This window comes from Octopus sinensis, linkage group LG3 (assembly GCF_006345805.1).
Source record: "Octopus sinensis linkage group LG3, ASM634580v1, whole genome shotgun sequence".
Lineage (NCBI taxonomy): Eukaryota > Metazoa > Mollusca > Cephalopoda > Octopoda > Octopodidae > Octopus > Octopus sinensis.
In genome coordinates, this window is record NC_042999.1 from 83,244,438 (window position 1) to 83,270,439 (window position 26,002).

The 26,002-nt window shown below is 33.5% G+C and overlaps 1 protein-coding gene across 6 annotated transcripts in view; it reads left to right on the forward strand.

The window, feature by feature from the left end:
• Positions 1–26,002, forward strand: part of LOC115209116 (semaphorin-1A) — a 386,134-nt gene that overhangs the window by 334,957 nt on the left and 25,175 nt on the right. For 2 of the 6 annotated variants that reach the window (XM_029777245.2, XM_029777247.2), the window contains exons 16-18: positions 661–725; positions 2,370–2,396; positions 14,764–14,964. In XM_029777245.2, coding sequence (XP_029633105.1) covers positions 661–725; positions 2,370–2,396; positions 14,764–14,964 — 293 coding nt within the window. The remainder of the gene's footprint in view (positions 1–660; positions 726–2,369; positions 2,397–14,763; positions 14,965–26,002) is intronic. The other 4 variants (XM_036501112.1, XM_036501111.1, XM_029777248.2 and 1 more) reach the window with 3 other exon arrangements.

The window sequence follows — 26,002 nt, forward strand, 5'->3', positions numbered from 1 at the left end:
GTGTGTTTTGTTTGTATGATTTGAATTATGGTTGGATACTTGAGAAGTGATACTGAAATGACCATAGCTAACTTTAATGTTCTTATCAAAGAACTTATGATGAGTTAAAAGGAAAACGAAGAACATGTTTGTGTGTGTGTTAAACAAGAAATCTCTCGTGGAAGCGTCATCCAACCAAAATGCAAATATATGGGAAACTACCACCTGTGTCATCTATTGTGAAAGGTAGGAGAGTCCAGTTTGCTGGACATTGTTGTAGAGCTGAAAACGAGGCAATTTCTACTCTTCTCCTCTGGAAGCCATCTACTTGCGATGCCAGAGGGCGCACACTCTCCTACCTTGATGTAATCTCCAGGGATACAGGCATCCAGCAACAGGACCTCCGTAATGCTATGATGGACCGTGAAGTCTGGCGTAGCATGGTAAATTCCATTGTCTCGACCACGGTCGAACAATGATGATGATGATGTGTGTTTTTGTGTGTGTGTGTGTGCATATGTGTGTTCAGTACATTTGAACTATCTGCATTTGTGTATGTGTGTAAAGTACATCTAAAATATCTAAATATTGTTTTTTGTTTTCCACACACTTCCATTTTCTTTGTCTCTTTGGCTCATTTTTAATTTATTTAATCCTTCACTTGTTTTTTTTTACCTCCAGAATTTCTCAAATTCAGGACATCCGTTATGGCTTCCATGCACGATGTGAAGAAGAAGAAATAAATGGTGAGAGATTAATCGAAATGGCATTGGTATTTACCTGAGAAAAGAGAAAAAATATCAAATATATTTCTTTCTCTTTTTCTCTTTCCCTTCCCCTGTCCCTCTCAACATTTCATTTAATTTCCTGCTGCTACATCCAAAAATTTTTTTTTATATTCCTTCAAGAATGCATAAATCTATTCACACATACACACACACATACACACACACATAACTGTAACACAAAGTTTTTGAAACCCAGTTTTGACTCTTTTTCTTACTTCTCTATAAATGCTTTTTGTAAAAAGCATCAATATCACGTAATCTGAAAGCATCTTTTTCCCATGTACACTCCATTGTCTTGGCGCCACTGAAAATATACATATAAGCATGAGCGGAGTTGTGTGACTTCTGAACATTTTCTCACATCATGTGGTTTCTTGTTCAATCCTCCAATGAAGCACATTGGGCGTATATCTTTTTGCACAGCCTCATGTCAACCCAAACCTTGTGAGTGAAATTTGGTAGCCAGAAACTGTACAGAAGCCTGTCTAAATGAAAGACTATACATATTCTTGGATGGTACATGTAATCTACTTCCCATCATCATCGTCATCATTTAACATCCGCTTTCCATGCTAGCATGGGTTAGATGGTTTGACTGGAACTGGTAAGCTGGAGAGCTGCACCAAGTTCCAGTCTGATTTGGCATGGTTTCTACAGCTGGATGTTCAAGGACTCTAATGGAGTCCACTCTATTACAAGCATTTGGGATGGAGCTCCTTTATCTCTCGGTTAGATGTACACTCACATACCCAGGTATACTGGCTAAATCTGCTAGCATGGGTTGGACGATTTGACTGAGGACTAGCGAACCAGATGGCTGCACCAGGCTCCAATCTTGATCTGGCAGAGTTTCTACAGCTGGATGCCCTTCCTAATGCCAACCACTCCGAGAGTGTAGTGGGTGCTTTTACATGCCACCAGCACGAGGGCCAGTCAGGCGGCACTGGCAATGCTCAAATGGTGTTTTTTACGTGCCACCTGCACAGGAGCCAGTCCAGCAGTACTGGCAACGACTTTATCCTAAACCTTATTCTTGGGTAACCTTCTTTATCAGAGTCTGGTCTCATGGATGTTCTCATATACATGCATAAACATGCACTCACACTCTTGTGCTTTCTGGAATGCATGTGTATCCCAGCATGCATGTGTACTCATCCTCCTAGAAATAGCTGCCAAATCACTCTCTACCACCTAAAATAAAATATTAAAAATGGAAGGACATTTGAAAATGTAATTTTCAGTACTTGACAATAAGCTATGATGGTTATTGTCACAATACCTTTTAAAACTAGATGTATCCAGTCAATATGAATGTGGTACTAGACAACAGCAAGCATGTGTGTGCACACGCACTTGCACATGCACACATATACACACATACTTATATTTGCTCAGTATGTAGAACACAGTACGCTATTTACTAATGTTAGGGCAGCTATTCTCAAACCTAACTGAATTAGCAACACTCTCAAACACATCTCGAATACACACACACACACACACACACACATATTCAAATCGGGCAAACCCTCACTATACAACTGGTATTTAAATCCTGTTTCTTCTTTAAATCGTCTCTTCTTTCTTCTATTAACACTGCAGTCTACCACCTGGGAAGCCTCCCAAACAGTGAGTCTCCATCCGTTCTCTTTTTTATCAACTCCTTAGTTACTTATTATTATTATTATTATTACTATTTATGTTCCCCATCAACCACTTTGAGTTTTGACTAGTTCTGTGTATTTATTATTATTATTATTATTATTTTTATTTTCACTTTGTTGTTCTTTTGTAGCTCCCATCTACCCCCCCAGTTCTTTCTTGCCTGTTTATATATGTCTTAGTTTAGATAATTTACCATTCTGATGCTTATTAGTTTGTAATTGTATTTTTCAGTTTTTTTTTTTGGTTCTTTTTTTTTTTTTGTTTTTGTTTTTGTTTTGCTGTATATTTCATTCTGTTGTCGTTGCTTCTTTTCTGTAAATTCGCTGTTTGTTATTTTCTGAATGGTTTCAGTCATTATATATACTTTCACATGATGGATGTCATACTACATCTAGCAATTAATGTCACTGTTCTGCTGTCTTTGGATTTCTTTTCTGTTACTTTTATATATATATATATATATATATATTTTTTTTTTTTCCACCGCAAGCTCCAAGTAGAGCTAGTTATTTTTGGGTTTTTTTTTTTACTATAGTGATCAAGGTAATTTCACTCTCCTTTCTGCTGCCTCCTACCACACCTTATTATCTGGCATCTAGATGTAAACATATAATTGTAGTAAATATTTGTGTGTTTGTATGTGAATAGTTGCATGGTAAGAGGCTGCCATTCCATTAGCAACAACCAATTCAAAAACAGTCTTGGACATAGACTCAGCTGGTCAACTATCTCTTTGGCTACTAGTAACATATCAACACCCACTCGCTCTCCCTCTACCTCCCCCCCCCACACACACACGTACATATCGTTTTAGTTGTTATTATACTTTTGTACAAAACTTCAAATGCGCTCAAAAGGTTTGTAGAATTTATGACAAGTCAATCAAACAAAACATTTCAGTATGAGAAAATAATCCTGTTCGTCAACACACTCACACGCGTGCACACACACACACACACACATTGTGTGTGCATTTTTAGTCTATTTTTGAATACTACGATTTTTAATAACTTTTGTGCCACTTGTCGTTTAGCTTTTCAAACCGTTGTCAGTTTACTTTGACCCCATTGGTTTATGTGTACTATAATTAGAATTCCTATTTCTTTACTACCCACAAGGGGCTAAACACAGAGAGGACAAACAAGGACAGACAAATGGATTAAGTCGATTATATCGACCCCAGTACGTAACTGGTACTTAATTTATCGACCCCGAAAGGATGAAAGGCAAAGTTGACCTCGGCGGAATTTGAACCCAGAACGTAACGACAGACAAAATACGGCTACGCATTTCGCCCGGCGTGCTAACGATTCTGCCAGCTCGCCACCTTTAGAATTCCTGTGTTCAAAAATTATAATTTAGAAGTAGTTATGGGAACACATTTTTGAAATGGAAAAAAAAAATGAATAAATAATAATTAGGTGATTAAATAAACAGGAGTGATATTGTTTCATAAAATTGTCCACCCCTGTAAAATCATGATTAGTGGTTAGACCATATAAAGCAATAAAAAAAATTGGCAAGTGCCAAAGGAAGAAAGCTACGTGGGTGGAGAGTGCTATTATGATTCTATTGATAAAAAAAAACACTTATGATTCTTTTTAGGAGCAGTTGATCTTGAAGCACATACAGCTATATATAGTAGCATATCAGTATTGTGTTGAAAAACCTTTTCGATAGAGAAAGTGACAAGTAGGACACCTGTTAAACCTACAGATGTGGGTTTGTGTCGCACCAGGCAGTTTTTGACATAATCAGTCCAAAAGCGATATGATATGTGCTTCAAGATTCACTGTTTCTAAAATAGAATTATCTCAAGTTATCTCAAAAGTTTATAAAATCCTCATGGCAACAACAAAATCAATAAAATCTGTGTTAATAAAGTTTTGAAATCAAGTAAGTCCTTGTGACATTAGTACAGGTGAATTGTGAGGTCTGAAAAATACTGGACAATCCTGGGTAGATCACCTTTGATCTTAGGTCTGTTGGATCAGTTTAATGTAAGGATGAACAATAAGAAATAGATAGAACTATAGTTGGAAAGAGTAGGAGTGCATGGCTTAGTGGTTACAGTGTTGAACTCCTGGTTGTAAGATTGTGGTTTCCATTCCTGGACTGAGTGATGTGTTGTGCTGTTGAGCAAAACACTTCATTTCACATTGCTCCAGTCTGCCCAGCTAGCAAAAATTAGTAATCCTGCAGCAGACCAATGCCCCATCCAAGGAGGAATAAATACATCAGAGAAACCAGGAAATAGGCCCTCTGCCTCCTACAGAGTGATGTGGAGTTACCCCTAAATTTGGAAGGTGGGGGTTAGCTAATTAAAAATTGACTTTTTACATCAGCACAAGGCTACAAGTTTTGGAGTCAAGAGCACTTGACTAGTGCTTTATTGACCAGGAATGATAAAAGGTAAAATTTACCTTTGCAGGATTTGAACTCAGACCATAAGGAATGTAAGCAAATACTACAAGGCATTTTGTCTGACACTCTAATGATTCTACCAGTGCACCACCCTCAGGTCATTAAATATTCATTTCAAATTTTGGCACAAGGCCAGCAATTTCGGGGGTGTTGGGTTAGTTGATTACATCAACTCCAATGTTCAAATGGTACTTAGTGTATCGATCCTGAAAGGGTGAAAGTCAAAGTCACCCTCAGTAATATGAACTCAGAATGTGTAGATAGACAAAGTGCCACTAAGCATTTTGCCCAGCATGCCCACAATTCTGCCAGCTTGCTGCCTTACAGATAATTAAATATTAATACTTATTAATTATTTTGATGGGGGTGTCTATATTTAATTCCCTCTATTCATATAATTTTTTTTTAATCCTCTTTCTCTCTTTTCCTTGATAATCTATTTTACCTCAGATCACTAATATTTATATATTTATGTCTCACTCTCTCTCTCGCTTCCTCTCCCCATATATATATATATATATATATATATATATATATATATATATATATATACATACACACATATACAACACTTAGGCACATTCATGCAGTAATGTTTGAGGGGAAAAACTATCATGCATACTTATATATATATATATATATATATATATATATATATATATATATATACATACATACGTGTCTGAGACATAAAACCTAAACAAGATCTATAAATATAGTTTGACTTTACTATGAGTAGAAGTGATGGGTAAAATAAATTCCTTTGTATAATTTATTTCTTCTATAAAACTCATCAATCTTTTCTTTTTGACTTCAATATTTTGTGGGATATGTTTGTACAAGTCCACCCTTCACATATGTGTTTTCTTAACTGCTTTCATTTTTCTCTTCATAATTTTTCCTTACACAAAGAAAGGTTGCAGTTAGTACTCTGTTTATTATTATTATTATATTATTATTATTATTATTATCATTATCATTATTATCATTATTATTATTATTATTATTATCATTATTATTATTATTATTATTATTATTTTACTCTTGGTCTTTCTCTTTTCCTTGTTATATCTCCTCTTTTACTGCCTTTTCTTTTCTTTCAGTAACAAATATCCTATAATTTTTCTTTTTTCTTCCTTATCCTTTTTGTTGTTCTTACCCACTGTCCTCCGCAATATTTTTTTTTTTTGCGTATGTGTATTTATATCCTTGATTTAAAAACAAAAACAAAAAACAAATTTATGTTGTGTCTTTGTTGTTATGTTGATGATGTCAGAAACGGAGGTCAACTGATTTACTGTGTCCTTCTCAAAATGTTGGTCTGATGCCATTGTGAGAAATCATTATTTTCTTTGATGGTGATCACCATGATAATATTGATCATAATTAATGTTGTCATTATTATTGATTAATTTTCACACTATTTTAGTGGGTGGAGAAATGAAAATTATGCAGTTTTCTATTTTTTCTACTATTTTCAGTCATTAAACTTATGGCCATGCTAGAACACCACCTTCAAAGGTTTCAGTTAATTACTATATCAACCTTTAGTCCTTTGTAGACTAACATTATTTCACTGGCCTCAGGAGGGATGATAAGCAAAACTGATATAGGCAGGATTTGAACTCTGTTCATAAAGGTACATGCCAAATAATACCTTCCTGTATTTTGTCCAAGGCCTAACCAACTGGGCCAATCTAGTGAATACGTTGAAATTTATTTGAGATCAGTTGACTGAGCTGATGTCCTTATATCATAATGAGAATCATCATTTTAATGTCCACTTTTCCTGATTTGCATGAGTCAGACATAATTTGTTAATTAGTGCTTAGATATTAGTTGAGACAGATTTTTCTATAACCAGATGCTCTTCCTGTTACTAACCCTCATCTGTTCCCAGACAAAGTAATATTTTCCCATGGCCAGACATTTTTTTTTATTGAAGATTGGAAACAAATGATGCTCATTTGCAACCATTACACTATACCAAGATGATGATGATGATGTACATACACACACACACAATGACACATATGATGGGCTTCTTTCAGTTTCCATCTACCAAAACTACTCTCAAGACTTTGGTTGGCTCTGGGCCGTTTGCCTTTTTGAAGTTGACAAAATGAAGTACCAGTCACGTACTGGGCTTTATTTAATTGACAAACTTTGGTTTCTAATATTTCTGCCTTCTTGCCACAATTAGAAAGAATTATCATTATTTATTTGTTTATTATTGTTTTATTTCTCAGTGCACTCAATCTTGTTTGCTGTAGTAGGTTCTGTGAGCCAAAGTTTGAGACCAATGTTATTATAATAAAGACATATTCAACCAAGGTCGATTTTGACTTTCATCCTTTATATTTATGTATATGCGCCCTTTTTTAAAGCCTAGCCAGGCTCATGGGCCCAGTTTCCCGGTTTCTATGGTGTATGTGTTCCCCAGCTGGACAGGACACCAGTCCATCACTGCGTTACTCATTTTTGCCAGCTGAGTGAACTGGAGCAACGTGAAATGAAGTGTTTTGCTCAAGAACACAACGCGTCGGCCAGTCCAGGAATCGAAACCACAATCTTACGATCATGGTGCTGACACCCTAACCACTAAGCCATGCGCCTCCACCCTTTCATCCTTTAGGAGTCAGTAAAATAAGTACCTATTGAATACTTGGGCCAATGTAATCAACTACCTGCACCCAACTCTCCTGCCAGACAAAAAAAAAAGAAAATTCAGGTCTTTTGCTTAGAGTAGAAAGGATTATTATAATAAGGACAGTAGATATTAGAATTCACAGGCAGGTAGTATTTCTAGTTTGGATTCTTCTGATTCTGAGTTCAAATTCTAACAGAATTGTCTTTGCACTTCCTTTGCTTTCTTTGCATTCTTCCAGGGGTGCAATAAAATTCATACCAGGCAACCACTGCAGTTTGATTAATTAACTGTTCCACTCCTAAAATGTGTAGCCATTATCATATTCTATTTTACATCAATATCATCATCACCACTAATTTTAGTATTATTATTATTATTATTATTATTATTATTATTATTATTATTATTATTGTTATTTGAAGTCTTTCCATTATGAATGTTATTACCTTTGCTCTTGATGATGTTATATATAACCTTTATCTTTATTGTTATTATAATCATTTATTCCACCACTACCACCATTATCATCATCATCATCAACATTCCACATCTCCCAAAAACAAACAAGATTTCATCTGTAGGTTATACTGCTTTTTTTTTTTATTTCTCTTTTTCTTTTTCTGCCCCTGCTGTAAGCATGTCTTCTCGATTTCCCCCCAATTTTTCCTTTTTTTTTGTTTGTTATTATATTTTCATGCTTAAAGTATTTGCTGTTTTATTTATTTATTTATGTTTTTTTCTTTCTAAGTGTCTTTTAACTATTATTTTCTTCTTTACTTCACATTTGATTCCAGTTTCCACTAAATGCTATCCCATCGCCCACTTTTATGTTCTTTAAATTTTTTTTTCTTCCCTTTAAATTCATAAATGAAAATTAATTTTTTTTTAAAAATGTTAAATGAAGCCAGAATAAAATGAATGTGCAACCATTTATTGGGAAATAAATTAAGAACAAAGAGCAAAAACTATAGGGTATTGGATTAGAATCATTATTATTATTATAGATTAACCTTTTGGTGTTGTTTGAAGTGGAGAAGTGATAGATATTGTAGATTAGCAGGTGAAATATCTAATAGTATTTATAGTTCCACACTTTACAGATTCTGAAATGAAATCTTACCAAGAAGGGCTTTCAATTTTTTTATTTATTTATGTCACCCAGGGTTTGATAAAAGAGGTACATGTCATGTTGTGAGTAGAAAAGGGATAGAAAATCAATTTGGTTGTCTAGACATTCCTTCTTTAAACTTCTCTGCTAATTTAAGAAATCCTTATTAACTTGAGGTTCTTAGAGTTCAGATATTATGCAGGCATATTTCATTTGTTGGCTTTTGAAGCAGATTAATGTTTAATAGTTATTTAAAATAGTCTTAAAAAATTAATGGAAAATTCTCAAAAACATTGTGTCTTGTTTTGAACTCACAGCTTATGAATTATATGGTCTATTATTTTGTCAAATCTAAAACAAAATCTAAATTAAGATCCAGAATCCAAGTAAACTGGTGGTGGTTTGTGTTAGCAAAAGTTAATCAGTAGAAATTAGACTGATTAAAAAGAAAATAATGGAAATTTGGGGTGCACGTGAGGTGAAAAAATCCTGTTTCAGAAAGTTGTTATTTGGTAAAAAGACTATAGTGGCTGATATTTTTTCTCTCTGAAGAAATGTCTGAAACACTGTTTTTCTCTCTCATTCTTTATGGCAAATCAACTTAACTGTAATATATTCATTCTTTTTGTGAGCTTTAAAAAAATTCATAAATTCAGGCTATAGAGGAAAGAATTGCAATTGCAATCATTCTTTCAGTTTTCATGTCTTTGGAGAAAAATATAAATCTGTCCTCTTTTATTTTTTTAGTTTTCTTTGTGAATTTTTCTGTGGAAAGAAAAGGAAAATGCATGAGTGGGTCAAGTTTTGGACTACCATTTCAAGATCTAAGGCTTTTTCATTATATCTTTTGGGTTGAGCAATCATCTTTAGATCCCCCTTGAATCAATTAAGTGTAGGGGTGCCACTAATAAAAAAACTTGAAATTTTATAGGATTTCTGTTGGAATTATAAGGGCATTTTGTTTTTATTCTAAATCTCTAGGATTTACTAGGGTTGTCGAGGGCATCAAAGTGACTTCAACTTAACCCTCTAGCATTTAGAGTATTTTGTCAAGTATAATTAATGCTTATTTATTCAATTGTTTTGAATTAATCATGCATCATCTCACAGCTGTTAGATTTTGATGATGTGATTGTTTCTTTTTAGATAAACATTGTAGAGTAGGTGCAAGAGACCAGATCTGGCTGGTTTTCACATGAAAGTGGTAGAAAAATTTTTGGCTGGATACAGCTGGTTTAAATGCTAGGGGGTTAAGTTAGCGTGCTCTATCAAAAGCAATCAGATGAGTTATTTATCAAAAAAATTGAAGTGATCTACTTGTCAGGAAAAGCAAAATGGCTAAGTGAATAAGATGTTGAGTTCAAACCTGCTGCAAACATCTCATAGCATTTTTACATCATAATAGTTAATTCTGTATTGTTTTCCTTATTCAGCTGTAGTGAATGAGGTAATTCAGTAACAATCAAACCAGCTTTTGGAAAAAAATTTAAAAAATTAACAGCTATTAATACACATTTATCTAATGAAAATGTTACCACTTATCTTAATGTTACATAAACTCATGTTAAGAATTCATTTTATGGATCATTATGATTTGTGAAAGGATCTATTTTAACAATACAAATTGTAATTTAAATATCTTAATGAAATTATCAACATTGGTTTTATGTTTTAATCTGTGTAATATCACATACTTGCAATGTCTAGACTCTGTTGTTCTTTTGAGAGAGCTTTCTCTTTCATATTTCAAGTAAATAATTGTCCAGCAACTGAGATTGATTTAGTCAATTATTTTCTCTAAAAATGTGTGATCTTTTGTAGTAGTAGTAGTGTAAATACAATCTTTATTCTCATACAATCGTATCAGTTATTTACTGAAGTATATCATATCAACTATGACCTCATTCCTTTATCAAAGAACTTCCAAAATCTCTTGAATTCTGTGCATCTAGTGTGTAAGTATGAGTGCGCATAGACACACACACACACAAACAGAACACATACATGTGTACACACACTCATACATATTTAGATATAGGTCATTATACTGAATTAAAGGAACTATAAACCAAGAATAAAAAAACAAAATAAAAACAGTCGCTAAAAAGATAGAAACAACAAAACACACATCAGAAGGATATTTTTCTTTAATTCAATTGTTTCCCTTTTTTTTTATGTTTTGTATCTTAAATTGCTTGCTTGCTCAATTTTACTATTGCTGAAAGCTTTCATCTCTAAGCATTTCATTTATTTTTATTTGTTATTCTGTTGCATCTTTCCCCAATACTGAGAAAAAAAAATTAAATTAAGCAATGCTAATGCAGCAGAAATCGGATAAAACATCAGGTGCATTTAGAATAAAACCGTAGGAGTTGCTAAATATGTTAAATATAATAAGTTTCAGATCATTCTATAAGCTTCATTAGTTTTGTTTTATTTTATTTTCATATATTTTATTTCCTTTTAAGGGTTTCTATTATTTGTTTCTTTTCCTTCATTTTGTTCTTGTTTTTTTTTTTTGTTTTTTATTTTTTCAGTGGGGTTCATAGTGCTCTTTCTTACCCTCTTCATTCTTATTTTGTTTGTCTTATTCCCCCTTTTCCCACTCTTCTGACTATTTGAAAACATATACAAATATTAGAACAACTTCTGTGTAGTTTAAAATTTTCAAGTTGAAAATTTTTTTTCTTGTTTTTTGGTTTTTTTTTACCCTCCAAAAAAAGTAAAAATTGCCTCTTCATAGGAATTATAGTTAGAAATCTAAAAGAAAATTAATACCTTGTAGCACACATGCACCAAGCTAATGCACTGGGGAATATCAAGAGCTCAGCATTTAATTGGTTAATTGACTCTGAAATGTGCACTATCAAATATTGCATAATTATATATATATATTCCTACCTTTCTAAACAGCTTTTACTGTATGGCATTTTGATATCTCACAAAGGTTTTGGTTTCTCTTTCATCTTTTCTGCTCAATAATTGAATAACAAATAAGCTCTGGGGCAAAGCTAATATGGTATCATGGTTGAGATTCTATTACTTAACCCTTTAGCAATCAGATTACTCTCTCAAATGTAATGCATATTTGTTCTCATCATTTTGAATTAATCATGCATTATCTTGTAGCTTTGAGATTTTGGTGATGTGATTATTTTTTTTTTAGAATGACATTGTAGGGTATGTGCTAGAGGCTGATTTGAACATAAAAACCAGTAGAATATTTGGGCCAGATATGGCCAATTAAAATGCTAAAGTGTTAAGCCAGTACTAAGATTCTTCGAAGAAGGCACTTACCATTCAGCCTGGCGGGGGTGGGGGGTTCTAATGAGTGGTTAACTTCATAGTAAGATATTCTCTCTCTGTCCCCCATCCCTATATATATGTATATGTATATATAGTAAGGTGGTCAAGTAAGCAGATAAATTGTTGTGGTGTTTGTTCTGGCTCTTAATGTTTTGAGTTCAGATCCCACTGGCATCAGCTTTACCGTTCATCCTCTCAAAGATTGATAACTAAAATACTAATGTGAGTACCTCAGTGTAGTTAGTTGATGTCTCTTCTATGCATAAAAACCAAAACACCCTCAAATCACAATTTACCATCTTCAAAAATTAAAACGAGAAGAACATATTGGATAATAAAGCTTTAGATAGACACTGACTGACTAAAGACTATGTTTGCGTTTGGAATGTCTTTGATAATTTATCTGCTCAATCAGAACTGGTTTGGGGCTCAAGAAATTACTAATTACACTAATTTCAGTTGGCACAACCCTCTCTCCCTCCACCATTTGTTGCATCCTAGATGCTCCACTAGGTTAATTGCAGGAAACCTGAAAGGGTGTTTGATATTTGTTCCTACTTATGTAGACATCTAAAATCAATAGTGAAACCATGTTACATGCGGTACTAAGTCATCGTTTGTTGAGCATGACTACATCTTTAATATCACATAATTTACTCATATTTGTACTTACTGCAACATTTTCTGATTGATCTCATCTGAGGCATAACGTCACTAAGTGCTCAATGAATTGTAAACAATAAGCTAGGATATTCAGAGCTGCAAATTTGGTCCACATCAATGCTTTTCAGAGCTCGTGGCACTGCCCTCTGTGGCTCAGTGGAAAATTTTATATTGGTACTGGGAATGAAACGAGCAGTAGAAAGGAGCAATAGCTTCATTATTAAATATAATATTATGTATTGCTTGTTAGCAACAATGGCAATAACTGTAGTGATGACAACATGACAATAATATCAAACTTCAAAATGTGAATTAGTAAATAATTGATGCTAAATAAGCAAAACCAAATATATGTTATCTATGGCTGTAAATTAGAAACAATATACTAAAGTATTATTTAAAAGGCACTGTCAAAATCTGAGTGTTTTCACACATGCAATAAAGAGGGCCACTGCATCTGTAGCATTTGGTAACATCATGATATGCCTTGAATTTTTATTCAAATGAATCGACCCCAGTACTTGGATTTCTTACTAAGCCTGATACTTATTGTATTGGTCTCTTTTGCCAAACTGCTAGGTTACAGAGGTGTAGGCACACCAACACGAGCTGTCAAACAGTGGTGGGGGACAAAGACACACACACATATATATATACATGACAGGTTTCTTCCAGTTTGTCTACCAAATCCACTCACAAGGCTTTGACCAGCCCAAGGTGCCACGCAGTGGGACTGAACCCAGAACCATATAGTCAAGAAGCAAGCTTCTAACCACACAGCCACACTTGTGCCTATAAATAAAATACAGCTATAAAACAGAATTTAAAAGTAAATATCAGCTGGGAGCTACAGAGATGTATATGAAGCAGAATAGTAATGTGGTGCTGTGGAAAGTAAATTCCTATGTCAAACTAGTTTTTGGAACTAAATTACTCTGGTTTTGTATTGCGTGTATGTACATTAAAAATCAAGGACAGGAGCATTGAATCATAGCAAAGTGACAATGGAAAACATGTCAGTATAAAAGAAAAGGGGTAATAGTTGCAAAAAGTTTGGAAACTTTGGTTCACTTGATAAATATAGAATAAATTTAACAACTCTGTGAAGCATTCAGAATTATATTGTCTTCATATTGAGTCAGGTCCTCTTTCTTTTAACTGAATTTATGATTTACTTCATCATGCGACTGCAAGAAAAGGACACAACAGTAATTGCCTGATTCTACATCAGAAGCACAGTGTGATTTTTCTTTTTATTATTATTATTATTATTCAAGGCACCATGCATTGGAACTGAACCTGAAACCATGTGGCTGGGAAGCCGACTTCTTGACTACACACACACACACTGTATATGTCCCATGTCTTAGACTTAGAAACTATCATTCAGTTTGGCTTATCTTGCCATGATCTCCAATCACTATTGTATTTACTGGTTGTGTGATGGTTTAATAAAACAATATCATCTAGATTAAAATCATCACATATAAGAAGATATTCCTACCGTATTACCGTTATTGGTTTTATCAATGAAAGAAAACATTATTATTATTATTATTTTGCATTCCCTTGACATTCCATTCTTTTAATCCCCACCTCTTGTTTGGTCATACTAAAGACACTAATTTCTTTTGGTTATTTGGTTCAAATGCTATTTCTCTTCCTTTCACTTTCACCATTCTAGTTCTTACCTCATTCATTCTGTTGCAGTGGTTTTCCTTTTTTGTTTATTATTTTTTTTTTCTTCTTCTTACCCCTCATCAAATAGAGAAGTATCCAGATCCTTTTGCTCATACTTTGATGGGCTGACCACCTGCTGGCAATCATTGCAGTCTTCCTACTCTCTAAATAAGAATAATGTCTGCTGTTTAATGATTGAAGCCAGCAAAAATGCATGCAATACAAGTAAATAGATATTATGTAAGACAAAGCTACTGCTACCAGTAGTGGTAGATAGAATGATAAAAAATAGTATCTATATAATATAAAAATTAGTAATAGTAATAATAAAAAAACTGATATATTTAGAAAAAATATATACTTAATTAAATCCGGCTTCTAAACAACTTTCCCGACAATCCCCTCCCTACCAAAAATACGGGAGCAAAATTATTATCTCAACAAAAAAAAGTAAAAGATAAACTAATGTCTATTATTGCCTTTGTTATCAAATTCTACAGTGAACAAATCCGATAGACAGATGCCTACAACAGCAACGACCACCACCACCACCATCACCACGACTACCACACCAGTTCCTAAGACCACTTCGAAGTACTTTGCAAGATGTCCACCTTGTAAACCATGTATAACACCTGATCCCAAGATTCATGTCAGGAGACCGGATGCCAAGTTTCCTTGGGCAACACAGCCATCTGATGGTTAGCAAAAAGAAATGACTAACACCTATATATATATATATTAATAAATATATATATATGTATATATATAATATTAATAATAATAGTAATACAAATAATACTATAATCTCTAATTAGATGAAATAACCTTTAGAAAAAAGACCACCTGTTAACATTGAAATTTATTTATGTGTGTTTAGAATGCACCATTTCCTTGAAATCTTCCATGAAACCACTAACACCATCATCACTACCACCACTACTATTACTTCTACCAAAACTCCAACAATAGCAACAGAGGAAGTGAGGGAGCATCTTTGACAACACTTGCCAGAAGCAGTAGCCAAATCTCCCTCAAAATCATACCCTACTATCTACAAAAAGAAGAATTATGTAATGTTTTCAGTAAAATCCCTTAACCCTCTCTTTTAAATTTTCTATGATGAATCAATGAGGGATTCTTTTTCTATGTTTTAACTTAACTTCCTTATTCTTCATAATGGACAAAATCTTTCCCAGCAAATTAATCTTTTGCTGATGAGATAAGAGGGCTCTGCTTAAAATATTGGCTAATTCTTCACCTCAGGCACACCAGTCTATTGTGTGTACATTTTGTTGCTATTCAGATTTATTAATTGGGTTTCAGCCAATGTCGACTGTGATATTAATTAGAAATTATAAATAGTTGTATTAAAATTGATGGTAGTAGTGGTGGTAGTGTTGGTCGGTGGGAAGAAAAATGGGGAACTAATTCTGCATCGTGTGCCTCTTGCTATCTATCTATCTTTCAATAGCTCTTTTTTTTTTTTACAGCAAACAGGTCACTCTAATCTCTCTGAAAGAAATAAACCCTCTGTTCTGTCCAATGCTTTAGCTAGCTGAATAACTTTCAAACTGCATTACTATCAACTCTCAAACAATCATGACCCTCTCTTCATCTGTCGCTGAATTCACTAACTCAAACACACAATGCTCTAACTCTCTCTCTCTCTTTCTTGCTTTCTGAAGAGACTGAACCATCCTGTGTTCTTTCTGCTTTTGTATTCTATTTTCATCACTAATTTAACTAACTATACTAAAACCTCTCTCTTCTCTTTCTCTCTTTCTCTCTCAAGCTGTCTGCTGCCTGATTTACTTGGAGCTTTTCTTTTACTATTTCTGCTTGCCATAATTTCATTGTCTACCATTTAACTTCTTTTTATAATGTTCAATTCTCTTTCAGTTTGGTTTGTGTATACACATACACATATATAAAATGCGTGTGTGAGTGTGTGTTTATATGTGTGTATATATAATTTTTATATTGATAAACTAAGTGCATGTTAAGGTGCCTGTCATATAAGTAATATTTTAGATCTCCATGTTTTCTGTTATAGCAGCAACAACAACTAACAAAAAAGCCTTTGAAGAGAATCTGTGTTATTTTGCAAAATTTCTTGCTAAGGGTCATTGTGGTTATAAAGATCACGGAGTGTATATATATATATATATATATATATACATATACATATACATATATATATATATATATATATATGATATATGATATATATATATGATATGCAAAAAACAAGCCTAACATCCTTACTCATATTTCAGTATTTCATAAGGAAATCATCACATAATCCATGTTGCAATAGTCACTGAAACAGCTGTAAAGATGCTATAAATATAGAGTTTCATAATAGATTTCCCAGGCTTGACTTTTGTGTGAATACAGGCATATATATGTGCCACATCAAGTGTAAGGTTGTCACCAGTACTTATTATCTATCTATCTATCCAATCATACACACTATTTATACAGAGTAGATGTGGAGTAAAATATTTGTTACATTAGTTATCAATACTTAAATTCACTATCTTCTGTATATGTGACGATGATGATGGTAACCTCTCTACTCTTGTCACAAATTTCATTCTCCTTCTTTCATTTACTATATATACCAGGCAGGTATATATACCTTGCACTATTTCCCTTTCTCTCTCTCTTCATACACACACACATTATATATATATATATATATATATATAACAAAGTTGATTTGTGGGGTATCGCACGAGTGGAATTATATACGAAAGAAGGTTTGAAATTTTCAAACCTTCTTTCGTATATATATCTCTCTCTATATAAACGGCAGTTTGTCTGTGCGTGTTTCTGTGTGTCTGTTTTCTCGTACCCTCACCCTGACCACGGCTTTCAACCGATTCTGATGAAACTTGACACACACATAGCCCAATGTCATAATTCAAAGCTAACGCAGCGAAAATTTTGAAAAGTTCCCCCAGTTCTGAAAAATATCGATAAAATCGACATGGGGTCGAGAATCAGAAACAAACCACAGACTGTCTAGGGGACGCAACTCAACCTTTTTTAACTCAAAAAAAAATTTACCATAATTTTTTTACTATTTTTTGGCTATAACACTCTAAAAATGCTTTATAGTTATTTCCCTTACAAACCCGAGCAACGCCGGGCGATACTGCTAGTATATATATATTTGTAATTCAGTTATGTTTTAGAAGGTTGACTGTGACTTCAGAGTTTTACCAAGAAAAGCTTAGACTATTTGATAAATCTTCCTTTGTAAAACTTTGAGGTTAGAGTCTTCGTTGACCCTTTGAGCCCGTAACACCAATTTACCGGTGGATGGCTTATTTTTCTTTATACCGTAGCACTGCTCTACTGGTGGAGTGCCAGGTATATGGTCAAATAAGGTCCAGGAGGTCAGGGCTGAAAGGGTTAATTATTAGAAAATATTTAACTCCACATCATATATCAACTCCTCTCTTCAATTTATATTCATTAATTGCCTGTTATTATTGAGAATAATATTATTAATAAATATACTCATAAAAAGAGAGATGGTGGAACAAGTGTCATCAAATGAAAGAATGAGCATTTGGTATATATAAAGATAGAGTTAAAGATTTTTATGTTTACAACATGGAGCCATATTACTCCAGAAAATCTCCAGTGATACTTTGTACAGACTCGAATCAAACCTAAGATATGACTACTGAACTTAAAATCATCACGTATATTTCAGCCTACTCTCAATGCATGGAGTTATGGAGATCAGATTCAGATATATCTGGTGATTTTAAGTTCATTTGATAACAAAAAAAAAAGAAAAAGAAAGGAAAAAAAAGATTTGATTGAATTCTATGGAAACTTTCATTAGAGTTTATCTAAAACACAGACTAATATGCTTTGACTGATTCCATACTGAATATTATATATATATATATATATATATATATATGCATACATACAAAGACATTATATATGTATATGTATACATACACAATCACACACTATATACATCATATATACCATCCTAATCTTGTCTGCATAATTGTAGGTAGGTTTGTTAGAACAATATATCTACATTACATAGGAATGGCATGCTTTTGTTGTTTCACCACTAAACAACTGCACCCCACCCTCTACCCAAATGCCATTTGCCAATCTAATATTTTGAATCTTTTTCCGAGTAACTTACTTTGCATTTATTTATTTGTTTCTTTTGTTTTTCTATAAATTATTTTTTTCAATATTTATTTTGGTTTTTATCTTGCATTCTTTATGAAGGGGTTTCTTTTTTTAAAAAAAATATTTCTTTTTTTTTGTTTTTTCATCATTGTTGTTGCTTCCATATTGAAATATGCAGTTTTTATAGTAAATTGAAAATTTGTTGTTTTTTTTTTGTTATATCTTTGTAATGTAGTAATGGTTAATGTTTTTTGTTTTCATTTTCCCCTTTATTTTGTTATTTATTTATTTATTTATTTACTTATGTACTTATTTATTTATTTATTTTGGAGGTGAAGATGATAGGAATCTTATTTGTTCTGTTAATAAGATTAACCTCTATCAGCACTTTTAACTCTACCTTGGGTATGTTAACTGGGCTCCCACTCTCCTGCAAATATTTGAGTTAGTACTCTGGTCTGAGAATAACTTCTTCACAATGACTTGCCAGTCTTGGAGTTCTTAGGTGGGAGTGGAAGCTATAAGCACTTCTTGCCTTTCCTTCTCTGACTGTGCCATAAAGTAATACAATTTTAACCCTTTTCTGATATTCTTTTTAAAATAACACTGCTTCTGTTTCAATTAACTTTGAAAATAAGGAAGAATTTTGTAGAACAACTTTGTCGTTATTATGGTAGTATTTGGAACATAAAGTAACATGAAATTTTGGTGGAGGGTCTCGCTTTTGACCTCTTAAAAGACAAAGTTTGTATCAAAGAACCAGGAGCAGCCTAATGCAGATTGGTATGAAAAGGGCTGATTTCATTATTGTCATTTAATGTCCATTTTCCATGCTGGCATTGTTTGAATGAATCAACAGGATCTGGCAAGCTGCAAGGCTATGTTGAATTCCAGTGTTACCTTTGGTTTCTATGGCTGGCCGCCCTTCCTAATGCCAACCATATTACAGTGTGTGCTGGGTGCTTTTTGGGGGGGGGGGTTGTGCTTCTGGCACAAGTGATCTCACTACTCAGCTATCTGTTTTTGCAAATCTTAATGATATATATAACTTGATACTTATCTCTAGTTTTCATAACTTAACCCTTTCGTTACTGTATTTATTTTGAGATGCTCTGTGTTTCTTTCCATTAATTTTAAATAGAACAAAGAATTTAGTAAAATAACTTAATTACCATTAAGCTAGTGTTGGAAACATAAATTGTGACTAAGGTTTGGTGAAAGATTTTAATTCAAAACTTAAGAAAACAAGGCACTTGTACTACAGAGCCAGAGGCGGTTTCGGCCAGGTTGGTAATGAAAGGGTTAAGGTAACTTGCTCTTCTCTCATATAGTTTGCTGGTCAATTGCAAGGAGCTTTGCTACTTGAACTCACTCATATTGCATTTGTCAAACAACAGTGTGGCTATGGTTACTATAACTGTTCAAGTAGCTCTAGCTTTGCTGTACTTTGTCACTGCCAGTTAAGCTAGATTGTTGAAGAATTAAGCTTTTGTGAGTGCATGTCTTATGAAAAATATACTGCTTAAGTGTCCTAATTATAACCTAAAATTTAGATTTAATAGAAGAACTTAATTCTTCATTACTTAGCTAATGGTTGTGGAAGCACGTGGCTTAGTGGTTAGGGTGTCAGCATCATGATCGTAAGATTGTGGTTTCGATTCCTGGACCGGACGATGCATTGTGTTCTTGAGCAAAACACTTTATTTCACGTTGCTCCAGTTCACTCAGCTGGCAAAAGTGAGTAGCGCTGCGATGGACTGGCATCCCATCCAGCTGGGGAACATATATGGCATAGAAACCGGGCCCATGAGCCTGTCTAGGCATTAAAAGGGCACATTTATTTATTATTATTTTGCTAATGGTTCGGAGGAAATGTACCTCAACACAAAGTTATTGAATAATTTTATGATGGAATGTTTTAATTTAGATCTTATCACTTTAAAATATTTTCTATCAAAGAAACAGAGCCAGTGTCAGGTAGGTTGGTTATCAAAAGGGTTAAATGTATAAAATCACAGACACAACGCAGTACCAACAACAGCGGCAGGCTATGAACTGCCAAACTTTTCTTTAGTTTTTCTATTAACAACTGCCTCCCCACATTCATCCACTTTAATAAAAATATGACTCAGCATAGCATTTGTTTTTACTGTACTTCGTATTTTCAAGATAAATAGGATTTTTGAAAAAAAAATGAAGTTTCTTTAAATAAGTAAAACCAAATAAAAAAGAAAGTGAAAAATCAGAAAGGCAGGAAAGATAAATTTTAAAAAAAGAATTTAAAAAAAAAAAAGACAAAAACATCCAAAACGATAAATTGTTTTCATTGAATCAATTCAAATTGCAATCAATAATACATTTTTATCATTTTTTTTTTTTGTTGTTACATTTTCTAACTATGTTAAACAAAATTTCAAGTTAGGTTCAAAATACAAAAGAGAGGAAAGAAGATAAAAAAAAAAAGAGAAATTTTGATTTCAACTCAACCTCAGTTACATCTTTATAATAATTTATCTTGCTAGTCAACATTTGGCTACCTTACATTTATGCAGCAGGTTTTATTTATTTATTATTTTTTTTATGTTTTAATTTTAGGGGATTTTTTTTTATTTGCTTGTAGCTTGTTATACTGAAAGTTTCTACAATCTCCTGTTTTGTTTTTTCTTTGTAGCCTTTTCTTTTATTTCTTAACGACATATTTTGTGTAATATACATACATGCACACATACATATTGTGTGTATGTGTGTGTGTGCATGCGTGCACATGCTTAGTATTCAGAGAGCAATGGGTGAAAAAGACAACAATACTTACATTAATTTTATGTGCAAATCTCTTTGGGGGCAAGCTCACCACACTTTTCATCTGACTGGTGTGGTAAAAAATAGATCTTCACCAAAAATGTCTGACTTCATGATTAATACTAACATTCATCATCACCTTAATTAATTATTATCATATGCTTAGTAGCATTTCTTCTGGCTTTTCATTCCGAGTTCAAATTCTGCCCAAGGTTGATTTTACTTTCATCATTTCAGGGTTGATAAAATAAGTACCTGTTGAGCACTGACATTGCTATAGCTGAAAAGCCTCTTCTCCCCAAATTTCAGGTCCTGTGCCTGAATTAGTATTATTTGGCAGAGCAGTTGGATAGAATTGTAGAACAAATAGACTTAGTTAAAAGCTGATTTATGGGATGCTGTGTGCAAAAAAATTTTTAATTACTATTTATTTAGTTGAAGAAAGAAAATAAATATCTGAGTGGAGATGAACTGCTCTCAACACAAAACAAAAAAAAAGGAGATAACTTCAGGACATTGAAATTAAATTTCCCAAAAGTTAATTTATATGCTTAGGAGAATGGAAGTTTGATGTTTGCCTGCAAACAACGGATAACTATGGACATGTTTCCATCTTTGAGACCCCATCTACATATTATAATGCACACAAGCCTGCCTGGTTATTTAACAGATTTTCTCATATAGTAGAAGAGTTCTGGATAAGTTTTTAACCAGAACCATTTGCATGATTCAAAATGAAGTAAGCTAAGGCAAATAACTCAAATAGGTCAATGATATGAATTCAAATAAATAAATTAAAGTTTTATGTACTGATTGTAACTTGCATAATATTCTTAAGGGGAAAAAGTAAACAAAAGTCTAGAAACAGTTGTTGGCGACTCTCAAAACAAAGGGGAGATAATTTCAAGAAAATATGATTTATTCTATTTGGCTTAATTTAAATACTTCAAGGAAGGGATATGAGACAAAATACTTTAGGTACTGGCATGGCTGTGAGGTGAGAAGTTTCTTTCCTAACCACATGGTTTTAGATTTAGTCCTAATGTGTGGTACCTTGGCCAGATGTCTTCTGCTGTACTGTTGGGTCCACCAAAGCCTGCCTTGTGAGTGGATTTGGTGGAGGGAAACTGAAAGAAGCCCTTTGTATATGTATGTATATGAACATTTGAATGCATTTATGTGTGTTTGCATGTCTCCTTGCCTTGATTTCTTGTGATAGTTATAAACAAATGTCACTGACATACAAGTAGTGCTCTCCCTTTCCAATCTTCTGTGAAAACATGGGAAATATTGTCTTACTTGGAAATAGATGAGGGTTGGCAGCAGTAAGGGCATCCAGTTGCAGAAACTGCACCTCAACAAATTCTATCCAACTAATGCAACCTTGGGGATGATGATGATGAGTCATTCCTCATCACATTTGCTGTTACAATTTTTTTTTTTTTTTTTGTACAACTAAAACACAGAATGCCTGCCAAATATTTCATCTCAGATTTGATCAAGAATTGACCTTTGCTCAAGATGTGTTAAAAAGATATCATCATTTGCATCATCGTGTGTTTATTTATTTATTTATTTATTTATATTTTTTACTTATTTTCTTCGTACATTGATCATTTTCCACTGATTTTTATTTTTCTCTGTGTCCAAACAGATATTTTCATTAAAAAAATTCATTTAGTTTATTATTAAAACATAATCTTTAAAAAGAGAGTAAATTCATGAAAATCATCAGCAAACTTATTCTTATATAATGTTGGTTTATATATATATATTTATTTATTCATTCTTCTCTTATTTCACATGATTACAAACTTCATTCCGCATTCATTATTCTTTCTTTTTGAAGTCATTGTTTTATTTACGCACACACACACACACACACATTCAATTTTTCCATTTTTCACTTTATCTTTTAAGGTAGTGAAAAATAATTTCAAATTCATGACAGTTTCTCAAAACTTGGTTAATTTTCATACTATGATATGTTTCTCTCTCTGCTTCTTTATATCTACCTGTCTCTCTCTCGATCTGTCTATTTCTCTCCACCCTCCTCTCTCTCTCTCTCTTTCTCTCTTGCAGCTTTGAATGGAATTTATAGATGTCTTGCAAAGCTAGCTTCTGATGCACCTTAATGTATATGGCACTGTATTGACACGATATGTCTATCTTTCTCATTTTTCTCCTCTCCATCTATCTATCTATCTATCTTTTATATATATATATAAATATATATGTTTATATCCCTATCTGTCTCCCTTTTTTTCTCTCCCCCTTGAGAGTATGTGTGTGTGTACGTATATATATGTATGTATATATATATATTATATATATATATATACACACACACACATGTACATACGTCCACACTTTTCCATTCATTATAATGATGTTTTAACGAACAATATTTATTTTGTTATTGCATTTTTCTTGGTAATTCTCAAGGTAAAATGGAGTAAACAATAACTTCTAATGAGTATACTGTGTATGTATGTATGTATGAGTTGTGTGCTCATGCCAATATATATGTCTGTATATATGTTATGTGTCTATATATATGGTATAGTTATCTACATGTTTCTCTGTATAATTTATGTGTGTGTATGTATACAATGTCTATGTAAATTGTATTTATTTATACATGTTTCTATATAGATAATGTGTGGATTTGTATATGTGTACACACATATGTATGTGTCTGCATGCACTAAAATATCTGTTATATATGTGTTTTTGTGTGTATTTATGTATTGTGTTCTTATGCTTATATGTATGTGTATGTACATGATTACACATGTATTTAATTCTGAAAGAGCCGCATATTGGCTTTGGAGCAAGAGAGATAAATTAAGCTGGAAGAGATGAGAAGCAGTGACCTGGCCACCTCTGCTGACCCACCAAAAGGAGTGTGTTAATGGTTCAGGGTTGAAACACCCGATGAATGTTGGATACCACCTGTTGACATGAGTTCCTCATAGCCAAAGCTCCATTCACTTTGGTGAATGGAAAAAGCACCTTCCTAGAGGTGTGTGAACATGAATACACATGTCTATAACTGTATGTGTGTGTGTGTACCCACATATCCCGCTGTAAAAACCATATCAAAGATTAGACACTGTAGCAAGATCCATTGAATCTTGATGAACTTTCCAACCCATGCAAGTGTAGAAAGCAAATGTAAAATAATTATGCTAATGAAGGTGATGCTTATTACTTATTGGGCAACATTAGAGGTTTCTGGCCTAGTTCTCATCCAGGCCTTGATCGTAGCTACATTAGAAATTTTACATTAATACTAGTTTGTCAACTAGCTACAGATACCAGTCAAATTTTTTTAATTCCATGCAGTACCCTCCCACTCCCTGCCAAAATAAGTCACACTGGAAAACATAATCCAGAGGACACTGCAAGTAGTCATAGCATAAACGATGAGCTCAAATAAAACCAAAATAGGTCCAGACCTGTCACCATATTGCTTTGAAATTAGACTTACTCTCCTCTGCACTCCACATTAAGTGAAAGCTCCAATGCCCTCTCTTCAGTTCAACCATTTAAGCATTTTGGTTTGAACAAATGCAGACAACATAGAATGATGAGGGCTCTTTTGTATCCAGAGTACTGGGCAACAGGCCACCTTACTGGTGCTACTGCCATTGATAAAATACACTGAGTACTCTTTCTAAAGTGGTTGGAAAATGAGAGCAGTTAATGTCTTGTTGAAAGGACCCTTTAGTGAGGATATTGGTGATCTCCAATGTTGATCTCATATTAAAACACACCTACTACACCCTGTGTGTATTAAAAGGAGTATCCAGCCATTGAAACCACGTCAACAATTGGTCATATGAGTGACATAATATAATTCACCAACCCACCCATAATTGCAGTGTCTTTGGATAAGAACTAATTCAAAACATGTCAACCTATTCTAGCATAGTAGAAGGCATGAAATGTTTATGATGATTAGTCTGAAGAGGAAGTCAGTACAAATAACCCTCTATAGGAGGTCCTAGACTGGTGGAAAACTGACGTACATGCTTGTAACAGAGTAAACTCCTGTGGGTCTTGTTGGTTGTGAAACCAAGCAACTGGGGAAATACTTAGTTATTTTTTTTCATGTCTGTATTAGAAAGTGCAGCAAATATTGGTGCTATATATGTCTTGTAACAAATTATTCTATTTAAGAATATTAAAAATTACTACCCCTAAAACTGGGTTGTTACAAATGATGGAATACAATATACATCTGTTAGTGTTTATGGTCCTGTTTTTAGCTGTTGAAATGACGAATAATTTTTAAATGAGAGGAACAGATATTTACAATGAGCCAGTTTGGGGGCAGGGACATTTTGTATAGTATTAAATTCTTTCTTACAGACATGTTAACATGTACCCATGTATGTGTGTAATATACACATACATTTTATCTCTGTATGAACAAGTGGTTTGAAAGTTCACTTTGTTATTATGTGGTTACAGGTTCAGCCCAACTGCATGGCATTCTGTACCTATAGCCTCTGATCAATCCAAGCTTAGTGTGTAAAATTAGATTGATAAGGACTGCACAAGTGTCAGTAATTCTGCCTTATCACTTCCTCTTTCTCCCTCTGTCACTCTCACACACAGAGTAAAGATGATTCTGCCCAAGTATCACATCAAAAATACAAGTATTTGTGGAACTCTTACCCACTAACATTACTGTAATTCTATTAGCAATTCAATTGATTAACACCTGGAAGATTTATAAACACTTGTGGGGAATCC